Below are 27,301 nucleotides of genomic sequence, written 5' to 3' on the forward strand. Positions count from 1 at the left end.
GTGATATTTTAACTCATGTCCCGTTTCATATTATGAGAATAGCTTGATTTTGTGTTTTCCCCTCTTTCCCACTTATTCTGTGAGGAAAGAGGGGCTCCGTAATGGCAGAATCAGGCCAGGCTGCATAGCACAGCAGCAGCAAGGGTGGAAATGCAGGGTTGGTTTCTAGACTGACTACCGTGGGAGTTATTTTTGATCCAGCTTTCAGAAGCTGATGCCAGTGCATGTGTTAATCTTCATTTAAGATGACCAAACGGGAAATAATCTTCTCCTTCCTTTCTGCTTCTCAGATTACAAAGCATTTGAGGAGGCAGCGGAACACTTCCAGCCCTACGTCAAGTTCTTTGCCACCTTTGACAAAGGGGTAAGCAGCTGGAACCCCGCAAATTCCACATAAGAGCTGTTAGGAAGGATTGCAGCAATAGAGTTTGGATTTGATATCCTACCTTTCACTCCCCTTCAGGAGTCTCAAAGCGGCTAACATTCCCCTTTCCCTTCCTCCCCCACAACAAACACTCTGTGAGGTGAGTGGGGCTGAGAGACTTCAGAGAAGTGTGACTGGCCCAAGGTCACCCAGCAGCTGCATGTGGAGGAGCGGAGATGCGAACCCGGTTCCCCAGATTACGAGACTACCGCTCTTAACCACTACACCACACTGGCCTGCAATGGCTTTTAGCAATGCTTTTTTTAGCATTGCTTTTAGCAATGGCTAAATCTGGTGGTGGTTAAATATGAGTCATGCCAGGGATAGGCAACCTAAGGCCTGGAGGCTGGATGTGGCCCAATGACCTTCTCAATCCGGCCAGAGGACGGTCCGGGAATCAGCATGTTTTTACATGAGTAGAATGTGTGCTTTTATTTAAAATGCATCTGTGGATTATTTGTGGGGCACAGGAATTCGTTCAATCCCCCCTCCAAAAAAATATAGTTCGGCCCACCACATGGTCTGAGGGACGGTGGACCGCCCCATGGCTGAAAAAGTTTGCTGACCCCTAAGTCATGCAATACTCCCATGGCAAGCGAGTTTGCCAGTTGTTCACTGCGTCGCTTGCAAGAACTACTGTGCAGGGTCCTAGGTGTTGGTGCAAGTGTGTATGTGTGTGTGTAAAGGAGAATTTTTGAATGCCAAGATTCAATTTTGGGGCAAGTACTCTTTGGAGAGACAACCTTAGCAGAGGTTTAAAGTCACAAAATATGCAGCTAAGTAATGTGTGGAAACATAGGCTCTTAGACATTTTAAATATCCCCTACCAAGTAAATTCCAGAATGTCCCCTTCAAAAGTTTCTTTCCAAACTTTCCCGTTCCCCCCAGCACAGGAAAAAGACCACGTTTAGTAAACACGTTTAGAGTTTACTTACAAACTCTCCAAAGGTCAGAGTCATGTGCTTTACCATACATCAGTCAGAAAAGTTACAGAGGCAGTAGCACTTAGCTTAGTTACAAAGTGATGAAAGTTCCTAAATTATTGGTATAGTAACTCAAGAATGCCTGCCAACCTAGCAGTTTGAAAGCACCCCCGGGTGCAAGTAGATAAATAGGGACTGCTTACTAGCGGGAAGGTAAACAGCGTTTCCGTGTGCTGCGCTGGCTCGCCAGATGCAGCTTCGTCACGCTGGCCACGTGACCCGGAAGTGTCTGTGGACAGCGCTGGCCCCCGGCCTCTTAAGTGAGATGGGCGCACAACCCTAGAGTCGGACACGACTGGCCTGTACAGGCAGGGGTACCTTTACCTTTTAACTCAAGAATGGCTTATGAGAACCGGGTGGTTGAGCTGATGTCTGTGTTATCAAAATTGTTTTGTGAATTACCGCTGCTGAGAATGTAATTATCATTATCTGTAGTTTTCAAAAATTAATCTCCCTCTGACCTTACTTTTTACAATCTCGCACCCTATCGTATATCTGTGTACCTGCAACTCAGGATAACACTTCATTCATCTGATGAAGTGGGGTGTGGGCCACAGTTTTTCTTGCCATTTATATTGGGACTTGATACTCAAACCTTGATGACCTGGAATGAAATTCAAAAGAAGATGAGGAGTGTATTTGATTTCTTTTGCATTTTCTTAGCTTGCTTCTTTTTTATGTACAGTGTTTCATAGTTGTTAAGGGGCATATAAAGGTCTTGTGTATTTCTTTATTCGTGTGAAATAATCATTCACTCCTATAATCTGCCCACATGTAACAGTATCCTTGCCATCCGAGTTTCCACTTTTCTCAGTTCCCACATTTTTTGAAGTCAGGTGGATGGTGACCAGTGAAATTGTATTTTTGTTCTGGCATCTTGGCTGTGGGATCCTGTCCCTAAGGAGACTCACTCAGTGCTGCCGATCCTGATGTCTGTTCCGCACCAGATAAACACTTTTTATTGCCTGATGCTTTTAATGCTAACTTGTTTTAGATCTTTTCCTAGCAACTGTGGATGTTCTTGCTTTAACTTATTAATGTTGTTATTTATGTTGTTAGCTGCAAGCCGCTTAAAATATTTGGACTAGATGTAAATTATCATAATAAATTATTGTATATGCATATAGAAAGGGGATTTTTAAACTGTGCATGTGGGATTAAAGAACAAGCAAACGAAAACTGCCATTCAACCTTGCTAGATTCAATTTTGCTTTGTTAGTTTTCAGAAGAGCATTGCTGATTCTGATGAAAGCAGTGTTTTTGTTGTTATGAAAGTATGTAGTGCTATATTTCTTTGTTGCGGTATTTTAACTTTCCACATACTTACATGTTGAATAATTCTATCATTCAGAAAGTGTTCAGTGTGAGCTGACAATATATTAGAAAGAAATGTTTTTCAGCAAAAGAAATGCCCATAATTTACCAGTTTCTTTGCTTGTTTATAGGTTGCCAAGAAACTGGGCCTGAAGCTAAATGAGGTGGATTTCTATGAGCCTTTTATGGATGAACCGGTCCATGTCCCTGACAAGCCATATACAGAAGAAGAACTGGTTGATTTTGTGAATGAGCACAGAAGGTATCAATCATGGAACTCAGAATAGTACCCCTTGTCCTATAGGGTCAGGGCATCCCAGTTGCAGTGCAGACCCTCCAAGTGTCCCTATTTTCCAGGGACCGTCCCAGATTTACAGAAGCCGTCCTGGTTTCTGATTTGATCCTAGAACATCTCCCTTTTCCTAAGGCCATCCCAATTTAAACGGAGAAATGTTGACGGATATGGAGTTGTACGACTCCCAAGCCAAGGAGATTAGTAACACTATAAACTTTAGAAAACATCTGAAAGCAGCCCTGTAATAGTTTTACTGTTTTTATAGATGTTGGAAGCTGCCCAGAGTGGCTGGAGCAACCCAGTCAGATGGGTGGGGTAATAATAATAATAATAATAATAATAATAATAATAATAATAATAATGGAATAGGACGTCCCTTTTTTCATCAGAGAAATGTTGGAGGGTATGAGTTCAGGTGTCTGTCTTCCCAATCTGTCTCTCATCTGAGAGTGGCAAACGTCCTATTGAAGGCTTGTGTTTTACAGGCCCTGCTTTTGCAGGTCTCTTGATTATTGTGGTGTAGTGGTCAAGAGCAGGTTTCCCTAGATGAAATTGATTAACTAGGCCCATTTCAATCTGGCTTCAAGTCTGGTCATGGAACAGACATGAACTTTGCTGCCTTAGTAGATGACTTTCACAGGGAAAGGGAGCGCATTCCTGTTGATTCTGCCAAATTCTTTGGTGGCATAAAATACCATAAATCCTTCTGGATGTTGGTGGTCACCACTGATGCTAACCCTTTAAACGTACGCAAATAGTAGGTGGATAGAAAAAGATACATTTTACTTGCCCAAAAATGGAAATCAGAAGAAGTCCTGACGGAAGAAGAATGGATACAAAAATTTGTGGAATATCCAGGAATGGCGAAACTTACCAGAAAAAATAAGAAATCAAGATAACAAACTTTTGATAAAAGAATGGAAATGGTTTATTGAATATTTACAAACAAACTGTAAACAGATAAGAACATTGGCAGGATTATTGTAATAACCTGCAGTTTTATAAGAGTTTGCATTTAAAGTAGATGAATAAATGATTAAGTTAATTTGGAATATGCAGAAAATATAAAAAAAATTAATTGAAGGAACCGCAGAAAGAGGGGGAAGGAAGTTGAGTTTCAAAACATTAAAATGATTGTAAAATTATTGAAATGCATAAAATTGAAAATCATAAATAAAAATTATCAGAAAAGGCCTCTCCTCTTCACGGAGGGGAGGTGTTGTGAGCGGGAACCACTTCCCGCGCTGGCAGGGGGCGTAACTCAGCCCCTGCGTCTCTGAGTCTTGTGCCCGCGTCACGCTCACCAGCCAGCCTATAAGGCTGGGTGGGTGCGTGGCTTAGCTGTATTTGAATGACAGCGGGCACACGGACTCTCCCTTCTTGTTCCTGGTTTCCTCGGATCACCCGCCCACCCTCCTTTAGGTTTCTTCCTTCTTTTCTTGACCTTGCTATGGACTTCGGTTGGTCACCTTGGTTGTCCAGGGGGCCTGGTAGGAATTTTTCCCCACTTGGCAGATTGGCACCAGCCACTTGGTTTTTTCGCCTACCTCATAGCAAATCGTCACAACTTTGTCAGGTTTGGCGGTTAGGCAAACGCGCTGTGTGTCGGAGGGGAGGTTGTGGCCATCACCTACCACTCCCCTTGAAGGGTATTCTATTAAAGGAAGCCTGCGGTTGTGGTTCCTGTCCTATGCCCTGGGGGTGGCTAGGGCCATGGCTTGACCCCCCGGTGAGTCTAGGGGAAAGCTTCCAGTTGATTTGCATCAACAAGTTCCCCCTACTGGTTGTTAACCCTTGTGTGACTCCTGGCAGAGCGGGCAGGAGTCAAGTATAGTCTGTCCGATCCAATGCCTAAGCCAATGCCACTCACATTCTGTAACCAATAAATTTGTGGCCTTCTTAGCCCACTAACCTAAATACTTGTGTCCATGTGTATTATTTTCTCTCCAAGCGGGGGTGGGGCCTCGACTCACAAAAGAAAAAAATTCAGTGGTACCTCGGGTTACATACGCTTCAGGTTACAGACTCCACTAACCCAGAAATAGTACCTCAGGTTAAGAACTTTGAGAACCGATATCACGTGCCAGTGGCACGGTGGCAGTGGGAGGCCCCATGAGCTAAAGTGGTACCTCAGGTTAAGAACAGTTTCAGGTTAAGAACGAACCTCCAGAACGAATTAAGTTCTTAACCCAAGGTACCACCGTACATGATATGTTGTGCCTGGATAGAGTCTATTCCTCCTTGCTCCCACGTTGTTGCTGTTTGTGTTAATGGAAATTGCTGATGCCCCTGTAGGGTTTGGAATCAGACTTACTGCAGTTGTAAAAAAAGGTGGACCACCGTGTCGATCTGGTTTAGGGCTGCCAGTGGAAGGTCCTGTCTTCTGAGTCTGCTTTTGTTACACAGACTCTTACCGCCATCATCATCACCATACAGATTCACCCCTAAAACTGAGGTCTCTGTTCTTTCTTCCCAGAGCCACACTGCGCAAGCTGCGCCCAGAAGATATGTTTGAGACCTGGGTAAGTGAAACAAATTGGGAGCACTGGGAGCCACAGGGATGGGGATATTTTCGGGAGACAGTATCTAGTCCAGCTGCATTGTCAAGCCCGCCCGTAAAGAAGACTCAGAATGCAAAGCCTATGGGAAAATTGTTATGCTTGCTACAACCAAGTCCAAGGCATCTGGGAAGGTGAATTATGCCATAAGGAAGAAGAATCACAGCCCTCGGATCTCCTGGGCATGTTAGCAGCCATGCAGCAAAGAACTGGGAAGAAATTACCCCCCCCCCCCGCCACTTGCTACTTGAAGCTTGGGTATGTGAACCTGGGACTCGTGTAGCTCTGCTATCCTGCACTCACCAGGGGGGCACCCTCAAGGACCAACCCCCCCAGTCAAAGGCAGTATTCATGAAAATAGTGTACACAAATATAAGAGAATTTGTCATATGTATATATGGCAAAATCATGAGCAAAATGCATGCATTATAGGAGGGCCCAAACTTTTTTCAAAGAGGGCCGACCAAAGTTGAAAGTTGTTGAGCTTTTTGGAATAAACTGCCCCCTGAACGGACTTTGGACATGCCTGCATTAGGAGAAAGGCACATGAAGATGAATACAGATGACTTCAAAAAATAATACTAATTCTAAACTGATGCAGAGATAGGGTGAAGCGAAATCAAGGGGGGGGGGGGATTTTGAAGCACAGGTAAACCAAAATGGACAGATCCATCCATTGGTAGTTGAATGGCAGCCTCTGTTCTCTAACACACTGGGAGATGCTAGGAAAATGAATCCCGGGTTTCTTCCACTGCATCAGAGATGAGCCTTTGCCACTTGTTTAATGAGTTATCGACTTTGGAATTGTGTTTGTGCTAAGACAGTTTGAATTGTCTTGTGGGGCGAGGGGGGGGGGTTGGAAGAAAAGAAACACACAAACCACACATTACAGTGGACTATTTTTGCTCTCATTTCAGTAGTAAATCTGCTCCAAACATCTCTAAAACCTCGTTCTTACAATTCCCCCACCTTCCCCCAGAGATGTTTTCCACTTATTCTTTTAGCTCTTCATTTTATGGGGGTTCTGTAACTGGTGGGCTCAAGGGGAAAGAAATTAGCATTTAGATGGATTTTTTTCCTCTTGCATTAATACCAATTGAAATTGAAAGCTGGGATTGGTGGAAGACAAGGAACATGAGGGTTTTCCATGGTATAATTCCAAGATGACATTCATAGCAGGTGCACAATAAACAACCTGACTGCCAACTCAGATGGCCTTTGCCAATATAATTTTCATTGTGCCCAGATACCCAAGGCCTTGCTGCCAACCTTGTGGCTTTTAGGAAGAAAACCATCCCAGATTTATTTATTTTTTAAAAAAAATGCTAACCTTTCTCAATTCTCTTTTCCTCTTATTAGATTTTACAGACACCCCTGCCAGAATCTTTTTGTTCCTTTCTCCTATTCCTATGCCCCAACTGTCCCCTTCAATTCTCACTTTTGGACAGCACCAGAAAGAACCTTCTGTGATTGTTTGGTTGCCTTGTTTCTCATGAATTGGTCTATTGCTTTGCCTTACAAACTTAATGACTTGGAGTCTCTCTACAGTCTTTGAAATGTTATACCCATCAGAATTTTGTAGAAAGGTGGGAGCCCTCTTAACTTTGTAAGCATTCCTCATACAAAGTTACAGGAGAACCATGCAGTCATGCCTACTATGTTGGCCTGTCCATCTTCCCATATAAAGTTGAATGCATAAAAGGAGTCCTTACATGCATGCAACTGCATATACAGAAGGCTTCTTTTGTTCTTCAAATAATTGAAAACCCTGATGGTGCAGATCCCTGATGGTGTGGAAGCCCAACATTTGTGTTCAGCCATACATATTTAGCTCCGAAAAGCGATGACAAACCTAGACAGCATCTTAAAAAGCAGATACATCACCTTGCCGACAAAGGTCCATATAGTTAAAGCTATGGTTTAAGTACAGTAGTGATGTATGGAAGTGAGAGCTGGACCATCAAGAAGGCTGATGCTTTTGAATTCAGGTGCTGGAGGAGACTCTTGAGAGTCCCATGGACTGCAAGAATATCAAACCTATCCATTCTGAAGGAAATCAGCTCTGAGTGCTCACTGGAAGGACAGATCATGAAGCTGAGGCTCCAAGACTTTGGCCACCTCATGAGAAGAGAAGACTCCCTGGAAAAGACCCTGATGTTGGGAAAGATGGAGGGCACAAGGAGAAGGGAACACAGAGGATGAGGTGGTTGGACAGTGTTCTCAAAGCTACTAACATGAGTCTGACCAAACTGCAGGAGGCAGTGGAAGACAGGAGTGCCTGGCGTGCTCTGGTCCAGGGGGTCACGAAGAGTCGGACACAACTAAATGACAACAATGTGGAGCTATCAGAGTTCTTGCTTGCCATTCATACATTCACTGACCACATGATGGAGTTGTGTGAAAAAGGCTGGAGTTTTCAGTTGGGAGTTTCCTATTGCTGGGTTTTGGGCAGGGCCACAAGAGAGAGCTGGTGAATTGACTAAATACAATGTTTAGTCAACGGTTTTTCAGGTGCAGTTCAGATTAGTAACTGTGCTACACGTCTTAGACTGAATCTATGTACTCCCCAAGTCTTCTGCTTGAGTCATTATAAATAAGTGGCTTGCCATTTGTGTTCTGGGACACTTTATCCCTCTGCAAGAAAAATAACTTGTGGGGGAAGAGCCTTATGGACCATGGAACCTGCCGCTCAATCACAGAAATAATAATAATAATAATAATAATAATAATAATAATAATAATAATTATTATTATTATTATTTATTACTTATACCCGGCCTATCTGGCTGTGCCTCCCCAGCCACTCTGGACAGCTTCCAACAGAATATTAAAAACACAATCAAAAACTTCCCTAAACAGGGCTGCCTTCAGATGTCTTCTAAAAGTCAGATAGTTGTTTATTTCCTTGAAATCTGGTGGGAGGGCGTTCCACAGGGAGGGTGCTACTGCCGAGAAGGCCCTCTGCCTGGTTCCCTGTAACTTGGCTTCTCGCAGGGAGGGAACCGCCAGAAGGCCCTCGGAGCTGGACCTTAATGTCCGGGCAGAACAATGGGGGTGGAGACATTCCTTCAGGTATACTGGACCGAGGCTGTTTAGGGCTTTAAAGGTCAGCACCAACACTTTGAATTGTGCTCGGAAACGTACTGGGAGCCAGTGTAGGTCTTTCAAGACTGGTGTTATGTGGTTTTGGCAGATGCTCCCAGTCACCAGTCTAGCTGCCGCATTCTGGATTAGTTGTAGTTTCCGGGTCACCTTCAAAGGTAGCCCCACGTAGAGTGCATTGCAGTAGTCCAAGCAGGAGATGACCAGAGCATGCACCACTCTGGTGAGACAGTCTACAATGAAGACTGGAATTCATTGTAAGGTTGTCATTATTGACTGCTGTTGGACCCAAACAAGGACGACATTCTATTGGTAGGAGCCATGAGTATAAAATGCGGAATTAGCATATTGAGGCAAGTCATTTAGAACCCTTTCCAGTGTATCTCCATCTTGTGTCTGCTCATTTATTTTCGGACCCCCGCTGAACTTTGCCTAATTTTTTGTTGTTGATTCTGTTCATATTTATCTTTCTGTTAATTTCTAGAAAGACTTCTAATCATAGAGTTTTCTTGACATTCTCTGGTTGACCGATCTTCAGGTCCATCTCCCCTGCCCAGCGCACTGTCGTCCCTAACTTTCAGCTCACCAATCCCATATTTCTTGTCCACAGGAGGATGACCTTGATGGCATTCACATTGTGGCATTTGCTGAAGAAGATGACCCAGGTAAGGGATATTTCTTTGTCCACCTTTCTGGAGCTCAGAGATCAATGGAAATTACAACATATCCCTTCCTACATGCAAGAACACAAGAGAGCAGATCATGGAATAAAACCATTTGCTTGGATATCTCTAACCCTCCTACAGGGACGCCGACTTATAAAAAATATTGGGGGGGCCCATACCGGGGTCCTGCCCAGGGAAGTTTTCTAAATTTTAGATGAAAATTAGTGAGTTTTAAAGTTTTTTTAAAGTATTTTAGAGTCATATGATCAACATTAGAACCCCGAAAACTCGACTCTCTATAACTCCACACTCCGGGAAACTCGACAAGCCTGAAACACTTTTTGGCTTTGAAAAAAGAAACAAAACATAAACACGCACGGTATTTTCGTAAAAAGCTAATTTAATTTACAGTAACAATTATGCTTATAGACTATTACAGAGCAGTGAATATATAGCTCTGAAAAGATTGAAATGATATTTAAATAAATCCTAAACTATCATTAAAAGAATAAAACATAAAATATTGCTGTCGCACAGTAATAGCACTTTGATTAATAAGTGAAATAGCTAATTTAAGCTTACTTTGAATAAGGCTGAGGGTTCATTAAATAAAAATAATATCTCAAAGTTAATGCTTTAATAAAGTTAATAAAGTTAATACAGTATGCCTAATACTGTATGTAAATACTGTAATACTGTATGTAAATAACGGGCTTTAATTGGGTCTTACACCCTAAAAATATTTAAGTATTTGAAAATAACAATTACAGTACTGTAGTAATATAGAAATACAGTACTAAACTAGTACTAATATTTCGAAACTGAAAATTTAACATTCTGTATGTATTTAATTCTCTATTTTATAAAGATTTTTAATATCTGACAGTGAGTTTGGAGTAGCCCAATGCAAAAATCCTGAGGATCCATGTGGATCCATGCTTTGTAACCACGTTTTTGCACCACTGTGGCCCTAGGCAACAGTGGGTGCGTGATTTTTTTGGTGCAAGATGTAGCCATGGACATGCTATGTGATCTGATGGTGAATTTGGGGTGACCCAATGCAAAAATCCTGAGGATCCATGTGGATCCGTGCTTTGTAACCACGTTTTTGCACCATTGTGGCCCCAGGCCACAGTGGGTGCGTGATTTTTTTGGTGCAGGCTGTAGCCATGGACATGCTATGTTATCTGATGGTGAATTTGGGGTGACCCAGTGCAAAGATCCTGTGGATCCATGCTTTGTAACCACGTTTTTGCACCATTGCGGCTCCAGGCAACAGTGGGTGCGTGATTTTTTTGGTACAGACTGTAGCCATGGACATGTAATGTGATCTGATGGTGAATTTGGGGTGACCCAATGCAAAAATCCTGAGGATCCATGTGGATCCGTGCTTTGTCACCACGTTTTAAATGGGGAGGGAAGGAAAAACACAGAAGGGACAAGAAGCACAAGAGGGGTGTGCGGAGAAGCAGCTGGCTAAGAATGCAGGGAAGGAGTTTAACGGGGTGGGGGGGAGGAAAGGAAGGCAAAAGTCCCGGTCCCCCCAAGCCAGCCCTCTCTCTCTCTCTCTCTCTCGCACCTGCGAGTCCCTAGAGCACGGAGAGGAGGAGGTGGTGGGCTGGAGCCGGCACGCAGTGTGACTAGGAAAGAATTAGAAGGAAGGACTCGATCCTTTCCTTAACCCTCTGCTTGCCAGGAGGGCAGGGGATTCCCTGCTCTTTGTTGAGTTTGAGCAACGCAGCAACAGAAGCGGGTGGGCAGTAAGACCCTGAGGCAGAATGCAGGAAAGCAGCAGCTTCCGCCTTCCCTCCGCCCGACCGCCCGATCTGATTTTTGCCTGATTTTTGCCCCTGCCCTCCGGAGTCAGCTCCAGGGACCACACATTCGCTCAATAACACGCACAGACATTTCCCCTTACTTTTTAGGAGAAAAAATCTGCGTGTTATAGAGCGAAATTTAAGGTAATAATTTTTTTAAATTATTGGGGGGGCTGAGCTCCCCCAAACGAATTTTTGAGGGGGCTCGGCCCCCTCAGGCCCCATGGAGTCGGCGCCTATGCCCTCCTATGTCTGTAGGATTCATACTTGCTCAGTGATACTTTTCTACTCACCCTGGGGACAAAGTAAAGGCAGCAATAATTTGCTCCCTCATGCTTTGGCTGTGTTTGAACTGCACAAATGTGAAGTAATTTACTGCTGACGTAAATGCAAGAACAAGCTACTACTGTTTGAAAGAATTGTTGTGAACACACCTTTCCTTTATGTGAGAGTGTGTAAATATATTGGAGACTATAGTTCTTGCATTTCATGGCTACGAACAGTGCAAATATGTTGCTTCATTTCAATATTATTATTATTATTATTATTATTATTATTATTATTATTATTATTAGTGTACAGCTTTTCCTGAGTTGCAAAACTACCTCAGGGATTTGGAGGAAGGGGGCCAGTGATATCAGAGGCACCAGGTAATCTGCGCTTTGTACAGCCAACTACTGCTGCTCACAGGAACCCTTTCCCTGCAGCTCAGCTCCTTTGTTTGCAGGGGCTTCCGACATGGCTTTGTTGCTCCAGGAATGTTTTGTTGACATGCCATCTAAGTCATGAGGGGGTTCTTCATGCAGAGGAGAAGATGGGCAAAGAAATGAAGAGGTTACCGGGCTACTCCCCATGTCCAGAACAGAAAGGACAGTTGAATGGCAATGAGAAAATGCAGAGGGCCAATATTTTTTATTTATTCTCTTCTGCCACTGGCAGGGTTGCTTGGGACATCCTGTTCTGACAACAACTATGATAGCTTAGTGGATTCTTCTGACATCTATGCATGAGAAGAACTTAAACCGTATTTCTTTTCAGATGGCTTTGAATTCCTGGAAATTGTCAAGCAGGTTGCTAAAGACAATACTGACAACCCTGAATTGAGCATTGTGTGGATTGACCCAGACGACTTTCCTCTGGTGAGTACGATGGCCTGGCGTTATTGCCATTTTGTTGTAATTTTTCCATTGCTCCAGATAGATTCATAGGCACCCTCCTATCCACTTCTACAACGGCAAATCTCCTAGAGATGAACTCTGGCACGGAAAATACCATTCTGCCAGCTGTACTTGGCTCAAATTAACCCTTACTTTCGGGAATGTGTTGGTGGAGACAAAGGAGGAAAGGGGAAGAAAATATTGAACGAGAAATGGAGAACAACAGCCCAAGTCTTACAAAAATAACACACACATTTGGATGGCAACCTTTCTTTCCCTCTGGTCTCCCCCTTGTCAGGCCCCATTATTTATTTGGGTGAACTTGGATTTGTGCACCGCTTAATAAATCACCATATTTATATGAAATGCTTCCCTTTCTTTTGCTCCTACAGCTCATTGTGTACTGGGAAAAGACCTTCAAGATCGACCTATTCAAGCCACAGATTGGTGTGGTCAATGTCACAGATGTGAGTATCAGCAAGTTCACGTACCTGGTAGCTTTAGGTTCAAGGAAGAGACAAACTGACATGGGGCCTATCCAAAGTCCAAAGCACCCATACTCTTCTCTTCTTCCAGGTATCCCACTGCAGTATACTTCTAGGAAGTCCTCTGCCAACTTAAGTCTTGCTTATTTCAGAGACAGAACTATAGTTGCGTGCTGAGAATGATCATATACATATTCAGACTCGGGAGTGGTGTCCTACTTATGGTTGTGGTGGTGCCAACCCTGATCCATCGTAGATAGCTTGGAATTCAGTTCAGTAGCAAGTGGGGGGAGGAGGAAAGCCTGCTAATTCCCAGTTATGGCATCTTTCCTTTGATTCATGAAGTCAATAAAGCGGTATAAAAATTCAGATACAGTTGTACCTCGGCTCCTGTACGCCTTGGGAGTTGAACGTTTTGGCTCCCGAACCATCAGAAACTTGGAGTGTTTCGGTTTTCAAACGTTCTTTCGGAAGCCAAATGTCTGATGGGGCTTCTGTGGCTTCTGATTGGCTGCAGGAGCTTCATGCAGCCAATCAGAAGCCATGCTTTGGAAGTCGAACGTTTCACAAGTCAAACTTCAGAATAAGTTAGACAAGATTCTTGCCTTGCGTAATTGATTCTAAGAGCTAAATTTGAGCTTTGAAATCTCTTAAGGACAGAAATAAAACTGGCTGAATATTGTAAAATATTCTGTATTGCAGTCAGCCTCTGCCCCTTAGAGAAGCACTAGCTAGCACTAGCACAACCATATGTCAGGAGTGCTCTGATGGTGGTTCCTGCTTGGCAAGGGGTTGGATTCGATGGCCCTTGGGGTCTCTTCCAACTCTAGGATTCTAGGATTCAGTGAGATTAGCAAACTGCCCATAGGTGGTTCCCCGGTTCAAGTGGAAGACATGAGGGAGGCACAGAAAGCTCAGTGCTGTCATGACTATGCATGCAGTCTGAAGAGGAGCAGCCCAGAAAAAGCGTTATCTGCTTGATTCTGTCAATTGCTCTTAATTTGAAAAGCAAACATTTATTTCAGCAATTTGGCAGAGCACTGTTCTGTCAGGAGTGAGATATCTTGTTCAAACTATTATAACTGATTATAGGAACCACCAAACTAGAGAGGGCAGTCTTGTATTTCTGTTTGCAAATCGTGTTCTTACACCTGATAAATTTTTACAAGCATTTTATTTTCCCAACCATCTTCCACACTTCATAGTGGAGGCCGTCTGCTCCCAAATCCAGATACAATGATAAACTGACTCCGTATGGCACCTACATTTATGCCTTTTATCGTCTCCCTCCTTTTTTATTCCATGTTTCCCATACTCCTTTCTGTTACTAATTTATTCATAACAGAACCTTCACGCTAAGGTCCCAGAGCAGGTGACAGCATTAAAAACAATATTAAAACAACTTACAACCCTTCTCTTGGTGGTAGTGGTTTTTATTGGGAGTCATTGGTAGCAATCATAGAGCTGTAGGATTGGAAGGGACCCACGGCAATGCTAAAATCTCAACTAATGTAGAATAGAACTTGACAACAGTCACTTGTTAAAAACAGTTCATCCTGTTCTGGAATGCTGAGGGAGTGACTCGGATGCACTCCGGTTTACAAAGAAATAAAAAAATCTGGGATGTAGTTTGGTTTGAGAATTATGGTTATTATTATTATTTTACTGGAGCCAACTTTGTCTGGCAGGTAAAGCTTTCTGGAGGTGTTAAAAATAATGAGGTAAAGTGTGGGTTGCTTGAAATCTTGTCTGTAGATGGAATTGAGACAAAGGTGAACTTTTTGTTGTCTGGTTTGTTTGTGGATTGAGATTTGAAAAGGGTAGCTCAGGGATCCAGATGGTGGGGGGTGCTTGCAGAGATGAGAAGCAGCATATAGGAAGAGCTGAAGAACTCTAGCCTGGTGAAAGTTGGACTCTCACTGCTTACCCTTCCCTCAGCTGAGGAGAAAACACCTAAAGGAATTGGAAGGTGGTACGCCGTGGTCTAAACCACAGAGCCTAGGGCTTGCCGATCAGAAGGTCAGCGGCTCGAATCCCTGTAACCGGGTGAGCTCCCGTTGCTCAGTCCCTGCTCCTGCCAACCTAGCAGTTTGAAAGCACATCAAGTGCAAGTAAATAAATAGGTGTCAGGGGTTCAGAAGGAGAGACACAGGAGGGGGAGCAAATGGAGAGTGAGGAGGAGGAGTCCGAGGGGGGCGCAGGCAGTGACAGTGGAAAGAGTTATTCCACAAGCCTCTCCAGCGAATCGGAGGACTCACAGAAGGGAGCGCCGATGGCCAGAGCGAGGGGGGTTCCAGGGGGGAAGCCCCAGGAGGAAGGGGCCAGCGGGGAGTCCCTGAGCAGCAGTTGGAAATCAGGACCAGCTTCCCCACCAGAGCGCAGTGGGGAGGGGGAGTCCCAGGAATCGGGACCAGTGCTCTCACCACCAGCGGGAGGAGAGGAGTCAGGTTTGGTCACGCCCACATCAGGAAGCGGGGAAACGGTCAGGAGGAAGGTTACCGGCTGGGCGCGCGCGCCAAGTTCAAATGTACAGGCGAGCGGCACAGCAGGGAGCCCGGGTAGGGAGCCAGGTCCTAAAGCCCGCCGGAAGGAAGGGGAAGACCAGCGGGGGTCAGCGTCAGAGGAGTCCAGGAAGGAGGAAACCCCAGAGGGCAGAAGGACCCAGCGAAGGAAAGAACAGCGTAGGAGGTGGAGCCGGGCTAGGATCTTAAACTGGTGTGGGAGGAGCAGTGAGTCAGAGGGGACTAAGCCGGTCTAGCATGGAGACGTGGGTCTGCGCGCCCAGAGCTTTGAAATGGAAACTAAACTTCAATAAAGACTTTGTATATTATATCCACCGGGCGTTGGTCCTCTGTGAGCTGGGACCTAGAGGCAGACCTGACAATAGGTATCGCTCCAGCGGGAAGGTAAACGGCGTTTCCGTGCGCTGCTCTGGTTCGCCAGAAGCGGCTTAGTCCTGCTGGTCACATGACCCAGAAACTGTCTGTGGACAAACTCCAGCTGACTTGGCCAATAAAGTGAGATGAGCTCCAAAACCCCAGTCATCCACGACTGGACCTAATAGTCAGGGGTCCCTTTACCTTTTGACACCTCTCATAATTGGGCAGATCAGGATTTAAATGTTTAGTTTGGCCCAATCTCCTGCTATTTTACATGAAGCAATTTTTCATTTTTCTTTCTATACTGCCTTTTCTTTTAGGCTGATAGTGTCTGGATGGATATCAGAGATGATGATGACCTCCCAACAGCTGAGGAATTGGAAGATTGGATAGAGGATGTACTTTCTGGGAAGATAAACACTGAAGACGATGATGTTGATGAAGATGATGAAGATGAAGATGATGATGACGACGACGATGATGACGACTAGGTTATGGCACTTTGAAAGCATCCGGACATTAAATTTATATTCCTCAAGATGTTATGCCTCCCAGTGTTCTCCCTTAAAGGGAAGACATTTGTATTTAGGACTTCCAAAGTCTGTTTCTAAGGGTCACTGAAGGCTTGCTGCCTTGTTTTCTTTCCTTTGTACCCATCGCCAACATATTTCCTATTCTAACTTCCAAAAGCTGTTTCCCAAGCATAAGACAATAAAAAAGGTGACTGCATGGCATTTTTGCTCTCTGCGGATCTGTTTATTTGTAATAGCAGCAGAAAAAAGCATGGAATTATCCCAGTGGCAAGAAGGATAATTATTTACAAGGGGCTGAGAGCTTCTTGGATTATTGCAAAAAGATCTTAATGTTTTGGGTTGAGCTTTGCTCAACTTGTATTTTTAAAACAAGCTCTCAGGGTGAACCCAGGGAGAATAATCAACCAGACTTTGTAGGATACCTTTTTAAGAAACCACTGCTATGGCCCCCTTAGGTAAAGGTAAAGGGACCCCTGACCATTAGGTCCAGTCGCGGACGACTCTGGGGTTGCGGTGCTCATCTCGCTTTATTGGCCAAGGGAGCCAGCGTACAGCTTCCGGGTCATGTGGCCAGCATGACTAAGCCGCTTCTGGTGAACCAGAGCAGCGCACGGAAACACCGTTTACCTTCCTGCCTGAACGGTACCTATTTATCTACTTGCACTTTGACGTGCTTTCGAACTGCTAGGTTGGCAGCAGTAGGGACCGAGCAATGGGAGCTGACTCCATTGTGGGGATTCGAACTGCTGACCTTCTGATCGCAAGCCCAAGAGGTTCTGTAGTTTAACCCACAGCACCACCCGCGTCCCCCTTACTTCACTGTAATTCTCCTGATTAGAATGATCAGGCTATGTACCCTGTATTGTTAGTATTATCAGTTATGCCATTATCTGTATTGTTAGCTGTACCGAGCCAACTACAGATTAAAACGAAGCTCTGAAAATTTAAAAAGCAGCTTTGTCTACTAGCTAAGCATAAAATGAGTTAAAGTAAGTGAAGAATGAATAAGAGACACATAAGGAGGGGATAAAGTCATTGTGCTTAGATGCAAAGCTATGCACCTTGTTTTTCCTAACAAATCTATAAGCCTGATTCTCACTGCATAGACAGTGCATGGAAAGGAGAGCCCAAAACATTATGGCACCTGAGGCAAACCACAAAATGGCACCCCCTGCCAGGGAAGAAGTGGTGTGTGAATAGCTTCATCAGGACAAAAGGGGAATAAAGATCTACATTGGAAGAGATGAGCAACACCTCCTATTCACCAAGAGGCAGAATGTGGATCTATGCTAAGGAGATAGCAGACCCAGCCATCGAGGAGTGTGCCACAGTTGTCACTGCCACCAGAGGCGCCAACTTACGAAGCAGATGGGGGGGCGTGATGTCACACACGTGGCGTCACATCACAATGTCAGAAGCAGCTAGGGCCTGTTTCCACGGCAGCCACAGGAGGCAGTGGCCGTGGAAGCCTCTCCACGCTCAGCCTCCTCCACCCCGATGGCTTGGAACATTGGGGAGGCGTTCCCCCCAAAAAAAATTATTTGGGGGGGCCCAACATAGTCAGGGGCGTCACAAGATGGCACCCCTGACTGCCATCATGGCAGCAGCAGGTTGTGCATTTCTTGGAGGATTTATCTGTTGCCCATGTGGATTTGGCCACCTGAAGCGGTCACTTCCTCTTGCCTCATGCATGGGCCGGGTCTGGTTCTGCTCCTCCACCAAGATCGGAAAATATACTGGGCTCCCTGCAAGCTAGGAACCTTTGGCATGGGCAGGAGTCCCCTGGCTCCATTGCGGACTGTTAAGTTGTGGGCGAACATAGCAGACGACACAGCGATTTCTCCAGAGCAGCTCTTTACTTGCAAGCTGGACAGAACTGAACAGCAAACAGCTCAGCCGGCCTGCTTTTATAGGCAGCCGGCTGTCAACATTGTAGCAACAACAACCCAGAGTTTCCCGCCTAAAATAACTGACGTGGACCTGAGTGAAAACTATCTACAGACCTGAGTGAAAACTATCTACAGTATCCCCCTGCTGGCCCAGGGTGAAACTTCACTACATAACACGGACTTTTCCCATAAGGTTCCTAGTGAAGCAGGTGGGAGTGACCTCCGTTCTGATCTTGGTGGGGGAGTGAAAAGATGCAAGTCTCCCTCCCCTTCATGGCCTTCAGAGCCAGAATTGGGCTCTGCCACTCCTGCAATTCGTTAAGGAAAAACAAGATTCCAACTGAACAGTAGGAAGAGCTTTCTGATCCTTAACCTATTAAAAAGGACTGAACTTACAATGTGGTTGTGCATCACAATTGAAAAAGACAAGGGGGGGGAACCCACCTGTGTGGGTGAATTTACAGGCAATACAATACTGATTTAAGGTGTCTTCCTTATTGCAATCCTGTCCTTTTGAGGCCCATGGGGCATGATGCCCTTTATTTGCCCCCCCTAAAAAAACACATTGATTGTTGACTGCTGTCGATATATCACCTTTTAATATCATTTGCTGCTTGACAAACATAGCAACCCCGCAGTACTGTAAACAGCCTGAAGTATGAGGCAGTATACAAGTTAAATAAATAAAAAATAACAGTGGGCCAAGCTAGACAATACTCTGCAAGATGCAAACTCAGTTTCTCAATGCTGCTTTTTCGTACTGACATGCTGCTATGGAGGGCTGTGATTCTGATTCTAACAGCCTTTTGCTGTTGCAATTTGATTGCTCCAAACTGAACGTAACATCGCACCATAAAATGCAGGAAGGAAAAGCTTTTGGGCGTCGACCAGGGGAGTGAGTGAGAGGGTGCTGAAAGACTGGCCGGCATTTATCTTGGCCTGAAATGTTAGTGTGCTCAGGTTGCTGCCCTTTCCTGGTAAATAAGAGAGATAGCCTAAGGGGGCATCAGTCACTCCCAAGCACATGGTGTGACACTGCAATATGCAGCATTTCAGCAATTCTCATATTAATTGCCCATAGAACACATGGAGAAATTAAGGGAGTCTTTTCTACCCACCCCAAAGCTACCCTTGAAGAAAACCACTGCTGCTATGATCTGCTCTTCTGAAATCTGGTAGGGTCCATGGCTCAGAAGGCACAGGTTTCATCAAATTGTCTCCAAAATTAAATGATAAATGTTTCTTTTTTCTTAAAAGAAAAAAAAAGTTGAAGGTGTTCACTCCCCAAACCCCTGGACATGTTTGCTCATTACTTGTCACGCTTAATCCACTCTGGAGGGACTGCTGTGCCTGCCTGTTGCAAAACGGGGCGAGGGATTGACAGCTGCATTTTTTATTTCCCATTATAGTGAATGAGGTGAAACAACTTCATTTTTTTACAAAACCGCTTTGGACCAAAACATGAGTCAGATTGGATAGACTTCAAACAGTTGCTTTCCAAAGTGATGGATACAGACCCAATGTTGTGACTGGTTTAACACCCCAAATAAGGAGAGTGATCAAAGATCCATTTTATACCTCACCTAGAGCATTGCACAAGGAAAGTAAAACTAAACGCCAGAGGAAGAATTCAGCACAAACATTTCTACTTGTCTGATGGAACAAGCAGGGATGGAGGAAGGGGGGTGCGGTGGGGGGTCTGCCCTGGGTGTCACCTCTGAGAGGGGTGACAAAATGGCAGGTGGCACTAACCGCAGGGCCTGCAGTGCACCCGAGCCACACGGATCTCCTGAGAGTGACGCGGTGGCTTGGGCGCCTGCAGGCTCTGCGCTGCCCCAAACGGTCCCCCCACTGCCTCCCCCTCAGCTGTAGGGCGGCTGAGTGGGAGGAGGCGGGCAGACTCCTCGGAGGCCTTGCGGAGAATCCCGTCCCCATAGGCCACTGGCCCCACCCCTGGGCACAGGGCATGCATACCGCTCCAGGAGCCCCATCGGTTTGCTCCACCACTGAGAACAAGCTGCCCTCTCCTCCCTCTGTGTGCTGTTCTAGGGGGGGGTTTCCTTCTGACACCCCAAGCCAACTGCAGGGATGCAGGAGGAGGTGTGGGGAAGCCCTGTTGCAGTAGCAGAAGTCCTTGAGCAGGCTTCTGCTAGCAGGTCCCATTAGCTCAATCCTGCCCCAATAATTTGCACAAGTGCAGCACTTGTGCACTCCTCTAATCTCTCTCGCGCAATTGTTCATGGAACAGCAATAACAGCTACTTTGCTTTTGCTGTTTGTTGAGCCCAGCACTACACTAACTTTCCAGAAGGAAAACAAGCTCCATCTACTGAATCAAAGGAAATGCCAACGCCACAAACATTAAAATTTCCAATTCCGGTTTATTTCAAATTAACTGTATAAATATGCAAAGTGTAAAAGGGTTTCAATTTTAAAAACAGCTATCAAGGACCAGTTTCATTACAAACACTTGTTCATGTTTGACACACAGTACATTCAGTGTTACAGGCAATTAGGAATTCAACTTAATTTACTTCAATCCACAATTAGAAAACAAAAAAAAAAGGAAGAAGATCACACCGTATATATATTTGACATTAAAGTTACGTGTGCAGAGAAGCTGTCTTAAAAAAAATACCAGGGACAAATAGACTGTCATACTTAATACAATTTGTACAGAAAAAGGTTGTCAGGCTGAAGAGTGCACAGTGATCAAGGGAGGGGAGTGTTCAGCAGAAAATACCTACTCCCAATACACAATAATGCTGGATTAAATTAGGTAACAACAGGCACTGAGGAGAATTACAATACTTCACAGTTAGGTCTGTGTAAGCAGCAGACCAGAGCAGCCAAGTCAGTCAAGTGTGGATTCCACATGTTTGTTGTAGTTGGGGGAAAGCTGGTGGCCTCACGTCAAAACATCTGGAGAAGCTTACCGGTAAATTGTCTGTCTCCCCCAAGGACTGGTCAGCATCAGCAAAGCGAGTTTTTGGTTACCACAGCAGCCAGTGTGTTTGAGCATACTTTAAGAACCCCTGTATCTGACCCACATCTGATAATAGCTATTATATGAACAATATGGATAGGCTTATGGCATGACATTATTCACACAGTACTTGCTGCTTGGTAATTTGGTGTAATTTGTGAAGTCGGTGACCGTGTGTTAACGGCTGCCATTTAAGCAGCATATTAATGGAGTTGATCCCATCATTTCAAAGCCATTGTTTCTCATGCCATTAATGTAAATGATGAGCCTCAAAGAGGCTGGTGGTTGGGTGTGAAGTCTAACTTCCATGAAAGGGAACTCATGGAGTCTTTTGTGACAGGGAAACCTGAAACCACCAAGGGACATGCATGCAGTCACCTCAGGAAGATGCAGGGCATGTTCACATGGAGGTGTGTAAACTTCCACATGGGTTCTGCACCAATTTCTGTGATAGTGCTATTTCCAAGAAGTGCCACTAACACAGCAGAAATCGCTGGGTTGGCATATACAGCACTCTGCGTGAAGGCACCGATTCACACAGATAATGTCTGCCACAAAACATTGCTTCACTGCTGGCCATCGCTCAAGATGACCATATTATTGGGATCCCAGTTGTGTGTGTTTGTCCTGGTCCCAATTTTGAGCATTATTCAGAATTCATATGGCTGTTTCGCTTAAGTTAATTTCCTATACATCTCTCTTCTACAACAAGCACATGAATTGTTGCTACTCCCCAACTTGTGAGATCCTGTGGCAAAGTAGATAGGGTTGCAGCCCCAAATACATGTGTGGTGTTTCTAAGTGGAAAGAAAGGACTGTGTAGGGAACTGCGGCAGGTGTGACGTAGAAATTAAGGAATAAATGTCAACACCATATGAAACAAAACCTTCCCCTCCTCCATGTCTCCCTCCAATCTGTACATTCATTTTCCTGTCCAGGCAAACACCTTGCATGCCAAACGGAGAGGATGCCCAAATCGTTTTGGGAATTCAGACTACAGTTCCCTGCTCAAAGTCAGTTTTCAGTGTCAGCTATATTTGTTTTTTCATAGGTGGGATGAGGGTGGTTACATTAATCTGTTCACACAAGAACTAACTCAGACAGAACATTTTTTTGTTACGGTTATGGACTCAGTCACATAACTCTACAAAGCAACACACAGATCTGTGGGCTCACTGGCTATGCACACCTCCCCATAGATGCATGTAATTTCTACCACATGATCTCCCCACCCCCCAACATCCCCAATACCAAATCCGATACATGGTCAGAGAGGTCACCACAGCAGGTATAAAGACAGCCGCAGAAGAAAAACACTATTGGGGGTACAGCCCTAAGTTTTAACATATGAAAAGCAGCACAAGCAACTCACTGACAATGGACAGGGGTGTCCCCACACAGAAAAACAACCCATCACATTTGCTTTGTCAGCACGTATCAATGAGACAGGGATCCAGCCTTTGGGCAGTTTGCGCTATGCAGCAGAAAGCAAGTTGTCGGCTGCAAACTGACCAGCTGGTCTTAGTAAGAAGGCACCCAAATCACAGTGGAAGCAAACAAGGGCCAATGTGGAATTACAGTTGCAACATGGGAACTGCTTACGAGTGGTCAAGTCTTATGCAGCGGCGCTTGTAAACGACTGCATCCACGCCCACGTCAAAGAAGTGAGTGGCCACTTCCCATGCCAAGGTTGCCAAGGGAAGGTAGCATGCCCCCCACCAGCCCACCAGGTTCCTGGATATAGATTTTACTGGTTTAAGGAGGAACGTGACCACACCAAAGCTCACAGTGGTAACATTACATCAGCCCAGAGTCAAAAGGCCCCAAAAGCTTTACACAACATTGAAAAACATACCAGCTACACTTATGACCAAGAATTATTTTTAAAGAAAAGGATTTTTAAGTGAAACTGGAAGAGGAGTTTTCTATTCGCTCTAGCCCTCTGGGATTCAATTGCATGAAGTTCATATTCGTAAAAATGCATGGTTTAAATGGACATCACAAAGCAGCAATATGATAAGTCTCCCTTCCAGAAAAGCTCTGTAATTTTACTGCTACTGTATTACTGTCAGTATGGCATGTTTGATGTCTAAAACACACTTTTTTTTTACAAGGATCGATCACAACTTTGTTGCAACAATGTCCTTTTGGTGTTACAAACAAGGGATGGAGGCACCAAGAAAATGAGAGAGTGAAGTGGTTTGTCTAGTGAAACACACACTCAGCTCTGGCAGACGGAAAAAAGACAACAGGAGAGCCCCCAGCCACCCACATTCTTTCAAACTTTGCAGATCTCAAAAGAATGCAAAAGTAAATATACCCAGCAAATAAGGAGAGGTTTGTCCTCTCATCCAGGTTTAAGCAGCTAAGGTGTTAGAACAGGCAATAGCTTTCAACTGAGCACATACTGGAGAGTTCCTTTCAACAACAAAAAAAGTTATAGCATTCTAAATCAGAGGGTGCAGATTAGAGCTAAAGGAAAACCCCAATTCCAAAGCAATTAACGTTGCTTCTATTTGGTTCTTTCATACATTTTTTACATTTCACAAGCATTTGTCACCTAAGAGTACAAAAGAAGGTTAAGAATGTCAACATTTCCTGAGCAAATAACCTCCAAACTTTAGGGAACTGGAGAAGGGGGGAAATATAAGGTAACTAGTGCTTGAAATAAACTCCTCTGCAGCAAGCAAGCTACAGACCTCTTTGGCTCTGAATTCACACTCACATGTCAACGTGACATTCCCTTCCAGTTAAGATGGTTTCAGGCAAAAAAACCCCCAACCCTAAACAGTTTAATGGAATTCATTTTTAGGAAGTGGTCACTCAGCTTCAGCAGTTTCCATAAAATGGGTTTGTAGCAATGAAGACACCAGACAGGGCTGTCATTTCCTTCATTAAAAACCATTAGGTATGTTCCAATTTAAAGAGACAGAAAGCACTACCGCTCCTTAAATAAAAAACACACAAGCTAAACTGATTAGCATGACACTCAGCTGAAGAAGTAGAAGCACAAAATCAATCTTATTAAGAAAAAATCTCATTGGTGTACCCCCCTGCTGTTCCCACCCCCTTTGAATGACTTGGCTACCTCATTTAACGCCGCTGCAGAAATTGAAGAGGTCATCAAACACACATCAACAGCAGAAAGCTCTTTTTCAGCTTTGAGAAGGACAAGTGTCACAATGCATAGATGTCATTCATGGCTTGAAGCCCCAAACACGGAGTTCAAACCAAACTATTTAGCTATGGCTCCAAATTCAACTAAGGCCTTGAAGGTGTGATTAGGGCCTTGTTGTGAACAATTTGTGGTAGTATTATGTTTATGGGACTACTCCTTCTGTTAAGTGTTAGGTTTTATCTGATTATCTATTTGCATATCCCTAGAAAATAAACTAAGATTAGAAGAAACCCTCATCAAACAAGAGCAGATGCCAGCAAAACCTGGAAACTAGGATGGAGTAGTACCAACAGTACCACAATGGCCAAGGAAACATGCAGGGATCCACCAAAATGGAGCTGTGAAATAACCAGAATGACAACCAAGTTGCCCCCACGCCCCTTCCCCTTCCCCTTGTTTTCCACACACTGGAGAGCCAGGGCTTGCCCTCTCCTACATGCAGAGTGACAGGGCTGGTGCAAAAACCAGTCGCCTCCCACCCAATCTCCATGGCTGAGAACAGCAACTCCAGTGCAGGGGAAAAGACAGCAGAGTGGCAAATGCATGAAGTCCTTCTGCCTTGCCGAGTGGATGAAGGCTTGTGGGGTTTTTCACTTGCTTCAGGCACTGGAGATACTCAGAAACAGTAAGAAAATTGCTGCTTTCGAAAATGAAGTGAGAGGTTGGGGTATGACTGAGGACTTACCAGGATAAAAGCATCAGTGGCAACCGCAGCTGACTCCCACGGTCAGCTGAGTGAGGGGGGCTCCTGGAAACGTTCAATGCAGCTTGGTTTCAAATGCCAAGTAACTGTCTGCATCTCGGAAAGTATTCCCTCCTCTGAATCTAAGATTCTCCTCCCCTGTAGTCATGTGCTGGTAAAGAGACTTGAAATTCTTATTCTTCTCCGGGGGAATAGAAAACCCTTTTAAATAGGAAATACGCCCCCCCCCACACACAATCAAATTGGTCAGACTCCAGTAAACTCCACACTCTTCTCAAACATTCTGCAACTGCATAAATATATATAAGGGAGAGGGAGTAATGAACAAACCCTTGAAAGGTTAGAAAAATAGATTAAGAGAGATCTACACACAAGGAAAGAAGAGGGGTGCTTAACCCAGTAGGGCAGGTGTATAGCTTTAGGAGGCTGAAAGGAATGAAAGCCATTATGACAAACCTATTTATGTACCAGGCACACACCATTGGTCATTATTCAAACAGCTACAAAACAGGGTGCTGGTGGGGGGAAACTAACTTTGTCAGTCATTGGAAAGGTAGAGTTATGTAGATGCAATTCCCTTCAAAATACATAAATTACCTTATTTCAGAAGCAGAATGTCCTTCCCACATCAGATAGTGCCCAACAGCAATAACTGAAAATCCCATTCACAGAAGCTCAGTTCTGGCATCCTAACAAACCATGGGAAGGAAGCTTTAACCATTTTAATACAATGCAATGTCTGCATTGACAAATCACAATTGAAGGCATCTCTTCCCTTCCAGAAGCTGGGGCAGTACAGTGGTGCCTCGCAAGACGAAAAGAATCCGTTCCGCGAGTCTCTTCGTCTAGCGGTTTTTTCGTCTTGCGAAGCAAGCCCATTAGCGGCTTAGCGGATAAGCGGCTTAGAAAAAGGGGGGGGGGAGTCGGAAAAACTCGCAAGACATTTTCGTCTTGCGAAGCAAGCCCATAGGGAAATTTGTCTTGCAAAGCACCTCCAAGACGGAAAACCCTTTCGTCTAGCGGGTTTTTCGTCTTGCGAGGCATTCGTCTTGCGGGGCACCACTGTATATGCAACATGGGAATGAATTTATGGTACTGAATGCTGGAGAACGGAAAGCGAAGGCAAGTGGGCTGCTTCAAACCGTGAACTGCCTACCATATGTTTGGAAGTTCAAACCACAGTTTTCAGCTCCGTAAACCATAGCTTTGTATAAGGTTTGAACTGAGCCACAGAGATTACTGCCAAGAGCCAAGCAAGCTTATGAGAGTTTGTGAAAAGCTGTTTGTTGAGGCATACAGAGGCAGTCTGGGGTGGAACAGAAGTACCACATACACACCAGGAGATCTAAGGCGGGGTGGCAGGCAGAAGCAGAACACTACATGGGCTTACAGGCCTCTGCAGTGTACATGAACCAATGAACATGCCCAACCCAATCCGTGAGCTCTTCAGATCTTTCAAAAGAGACCCTCCTCCACTCTCTTTCCAGATAAGTGTGAACGGTCCATCATCTGTTGCTTTTCAATCTGAACAAAAATGAAGCAACACCCCCCCAAAAAAAACCCCACACAGCTGAAAGCATGAAGTCAGAAATTACCTTCTCATCATCTACACTTGTTTGTGGCCTCTAAGCTAGACTGATGTTTCAGACTGCAAGCGAAGGGCAAACTTATGACATTTGGGGTCTACAAACTCCTCTGAGAGTTTGATAAATGGAATTTTCTTCACATTAACAACAAGGCTGAAGTCCAAGCACTTGAGGACGAACACAATACCATCTCTTAATCCTTTTGTAACAGCTTCCTCACTAATCAGCGTCCAATGTTTGGAGACCCAACGATCTTTGTTGTACTGCAGGGTTGGGCCTGGACTGAGGTAACGTTCCAGAAAAGCCTAGAGAAAAGCAGTTGGGAAAAGAAAGAAGGGAAAATGAGGTCCAGTGTTGTCCAGTAACTTTTCAGCTCAAAAAATACAACTGCCAATTTAATTTGATTATACAGGACAATGTCCCTTGTAGTTTCGTCTAGTCCCCTTTCCAGGTCTCTATGTTATCTGACATAAGCAAAGGAAGACTTTGGAGTTTTAGAGAAACTACAAAAGCAGTATCACTCAGGCCCAATGAAATGAGCTGCTCTGCCAACAGCGCAGGATCGAGGTCATTTTCTCCACACCAGATCCATGTGACCAGCAGCCCCTCGCCCTTCCAACTCTTTACTGAAGGGCCCTATCCTTGACTTGCAGAACTCTGTTGAGCAAAAGCAAAGACAGCTGACAAAATACCGTCTGGGAAGCAAAGGGCATTGGCTTACACACCTGGAAGAACAAGTTATGCTTTC

At 44.6% G+C, this 27,301-nt stretch overlaps 2 protein-coding genes and 1 long non-coding RNA gene across 7 annotated transcripts in view; 1 reads left to right on the forward strand and 2 right to left on the reverse strand.

Annotated features, from left to right (window-relative positions):
* CASQ2 (calsequestrin 2) overlaps positions 1–16,413 on the forward strand; it is a 30,660-nt gene extending 14,247 nt beyond the window's left edge. The window contains exons 5-11 of the mRNA XM_081845410.1: positions 291–364; positions 2,853–2,983; positions 5,493–5,538; positions 9,287–9,341; positions 12,197–12,297; positions 12,708–12,782; positions 16,000–16,413. Coding sequence (XP_081701536.1) covers positions 291–364; positions 2,853–2,983; positions 5,493–5,538; positions 9,287–9,341; positions 12,197–12,297; positions 12,708–12,782; positions 16,000–16,170 — 653 coding nt within the window. The 3' untranslated portion in view covers positions 16,171–16,413. The remainder of the gene's footprint in view (positions 1–290; positions 365–2,852; positions 2,984–5,492; positions 5,539–9,286; positions 9,342–12,196; positions 12,298–12,707; positions 12,783–15,999) is intronic.
* A 4,048-nt stretch (positions 16,414–20,461) lies between these two features.
* On the reverse strand, positions 20,462–21,568 carry LOC309332575. Its single transcript, XR_014152191.1, has 2 exons — positions 21,433–21,568; positions 20,462–21,384 (listed from the first exon to the last, which is right to left on the reverse strand). It is a non-coding gene; the product is annotated as an uncharacterized lncRNA (long non-coding RNA).
* Positions 21,569–26,563: 4,995 nt separating this feature from the next.
* Positions 26,564–27,301, reverse strand: part of VANGL1 (VANGL planar cell polarity protein 1) — a 68,124-nt gene continuing 67,386 nt past the window's right edge. For all 5 annotated transcript variants that reach the window (XM_081845244.1, XM_081845241.1, XM_081845245.1 and 2 more), the window contains one exon: positions 26,564–26,858. In XM_081845244.1, the coding sequence (XP_081701370.1) occupies positions 26,598–26,858 (261 nt within the window). In that variant the 3' untranslated portion in view covers positions 26,564–26,597. The remainder of the gene's footprint in view (positions 26,859–27,301) is intronic.

The sequence above is a fragment of the Podarcis erhardii genome (assembly GCF_964252035.2).
Source record: "Podarcis erhardii genome assembly, chromosome: 17".
NCBI lineage: Eukaryota > Metazoa > Chordata > Lepidosauria > Squamata > Lacertidae > Podarcis > Podarcis erhardii.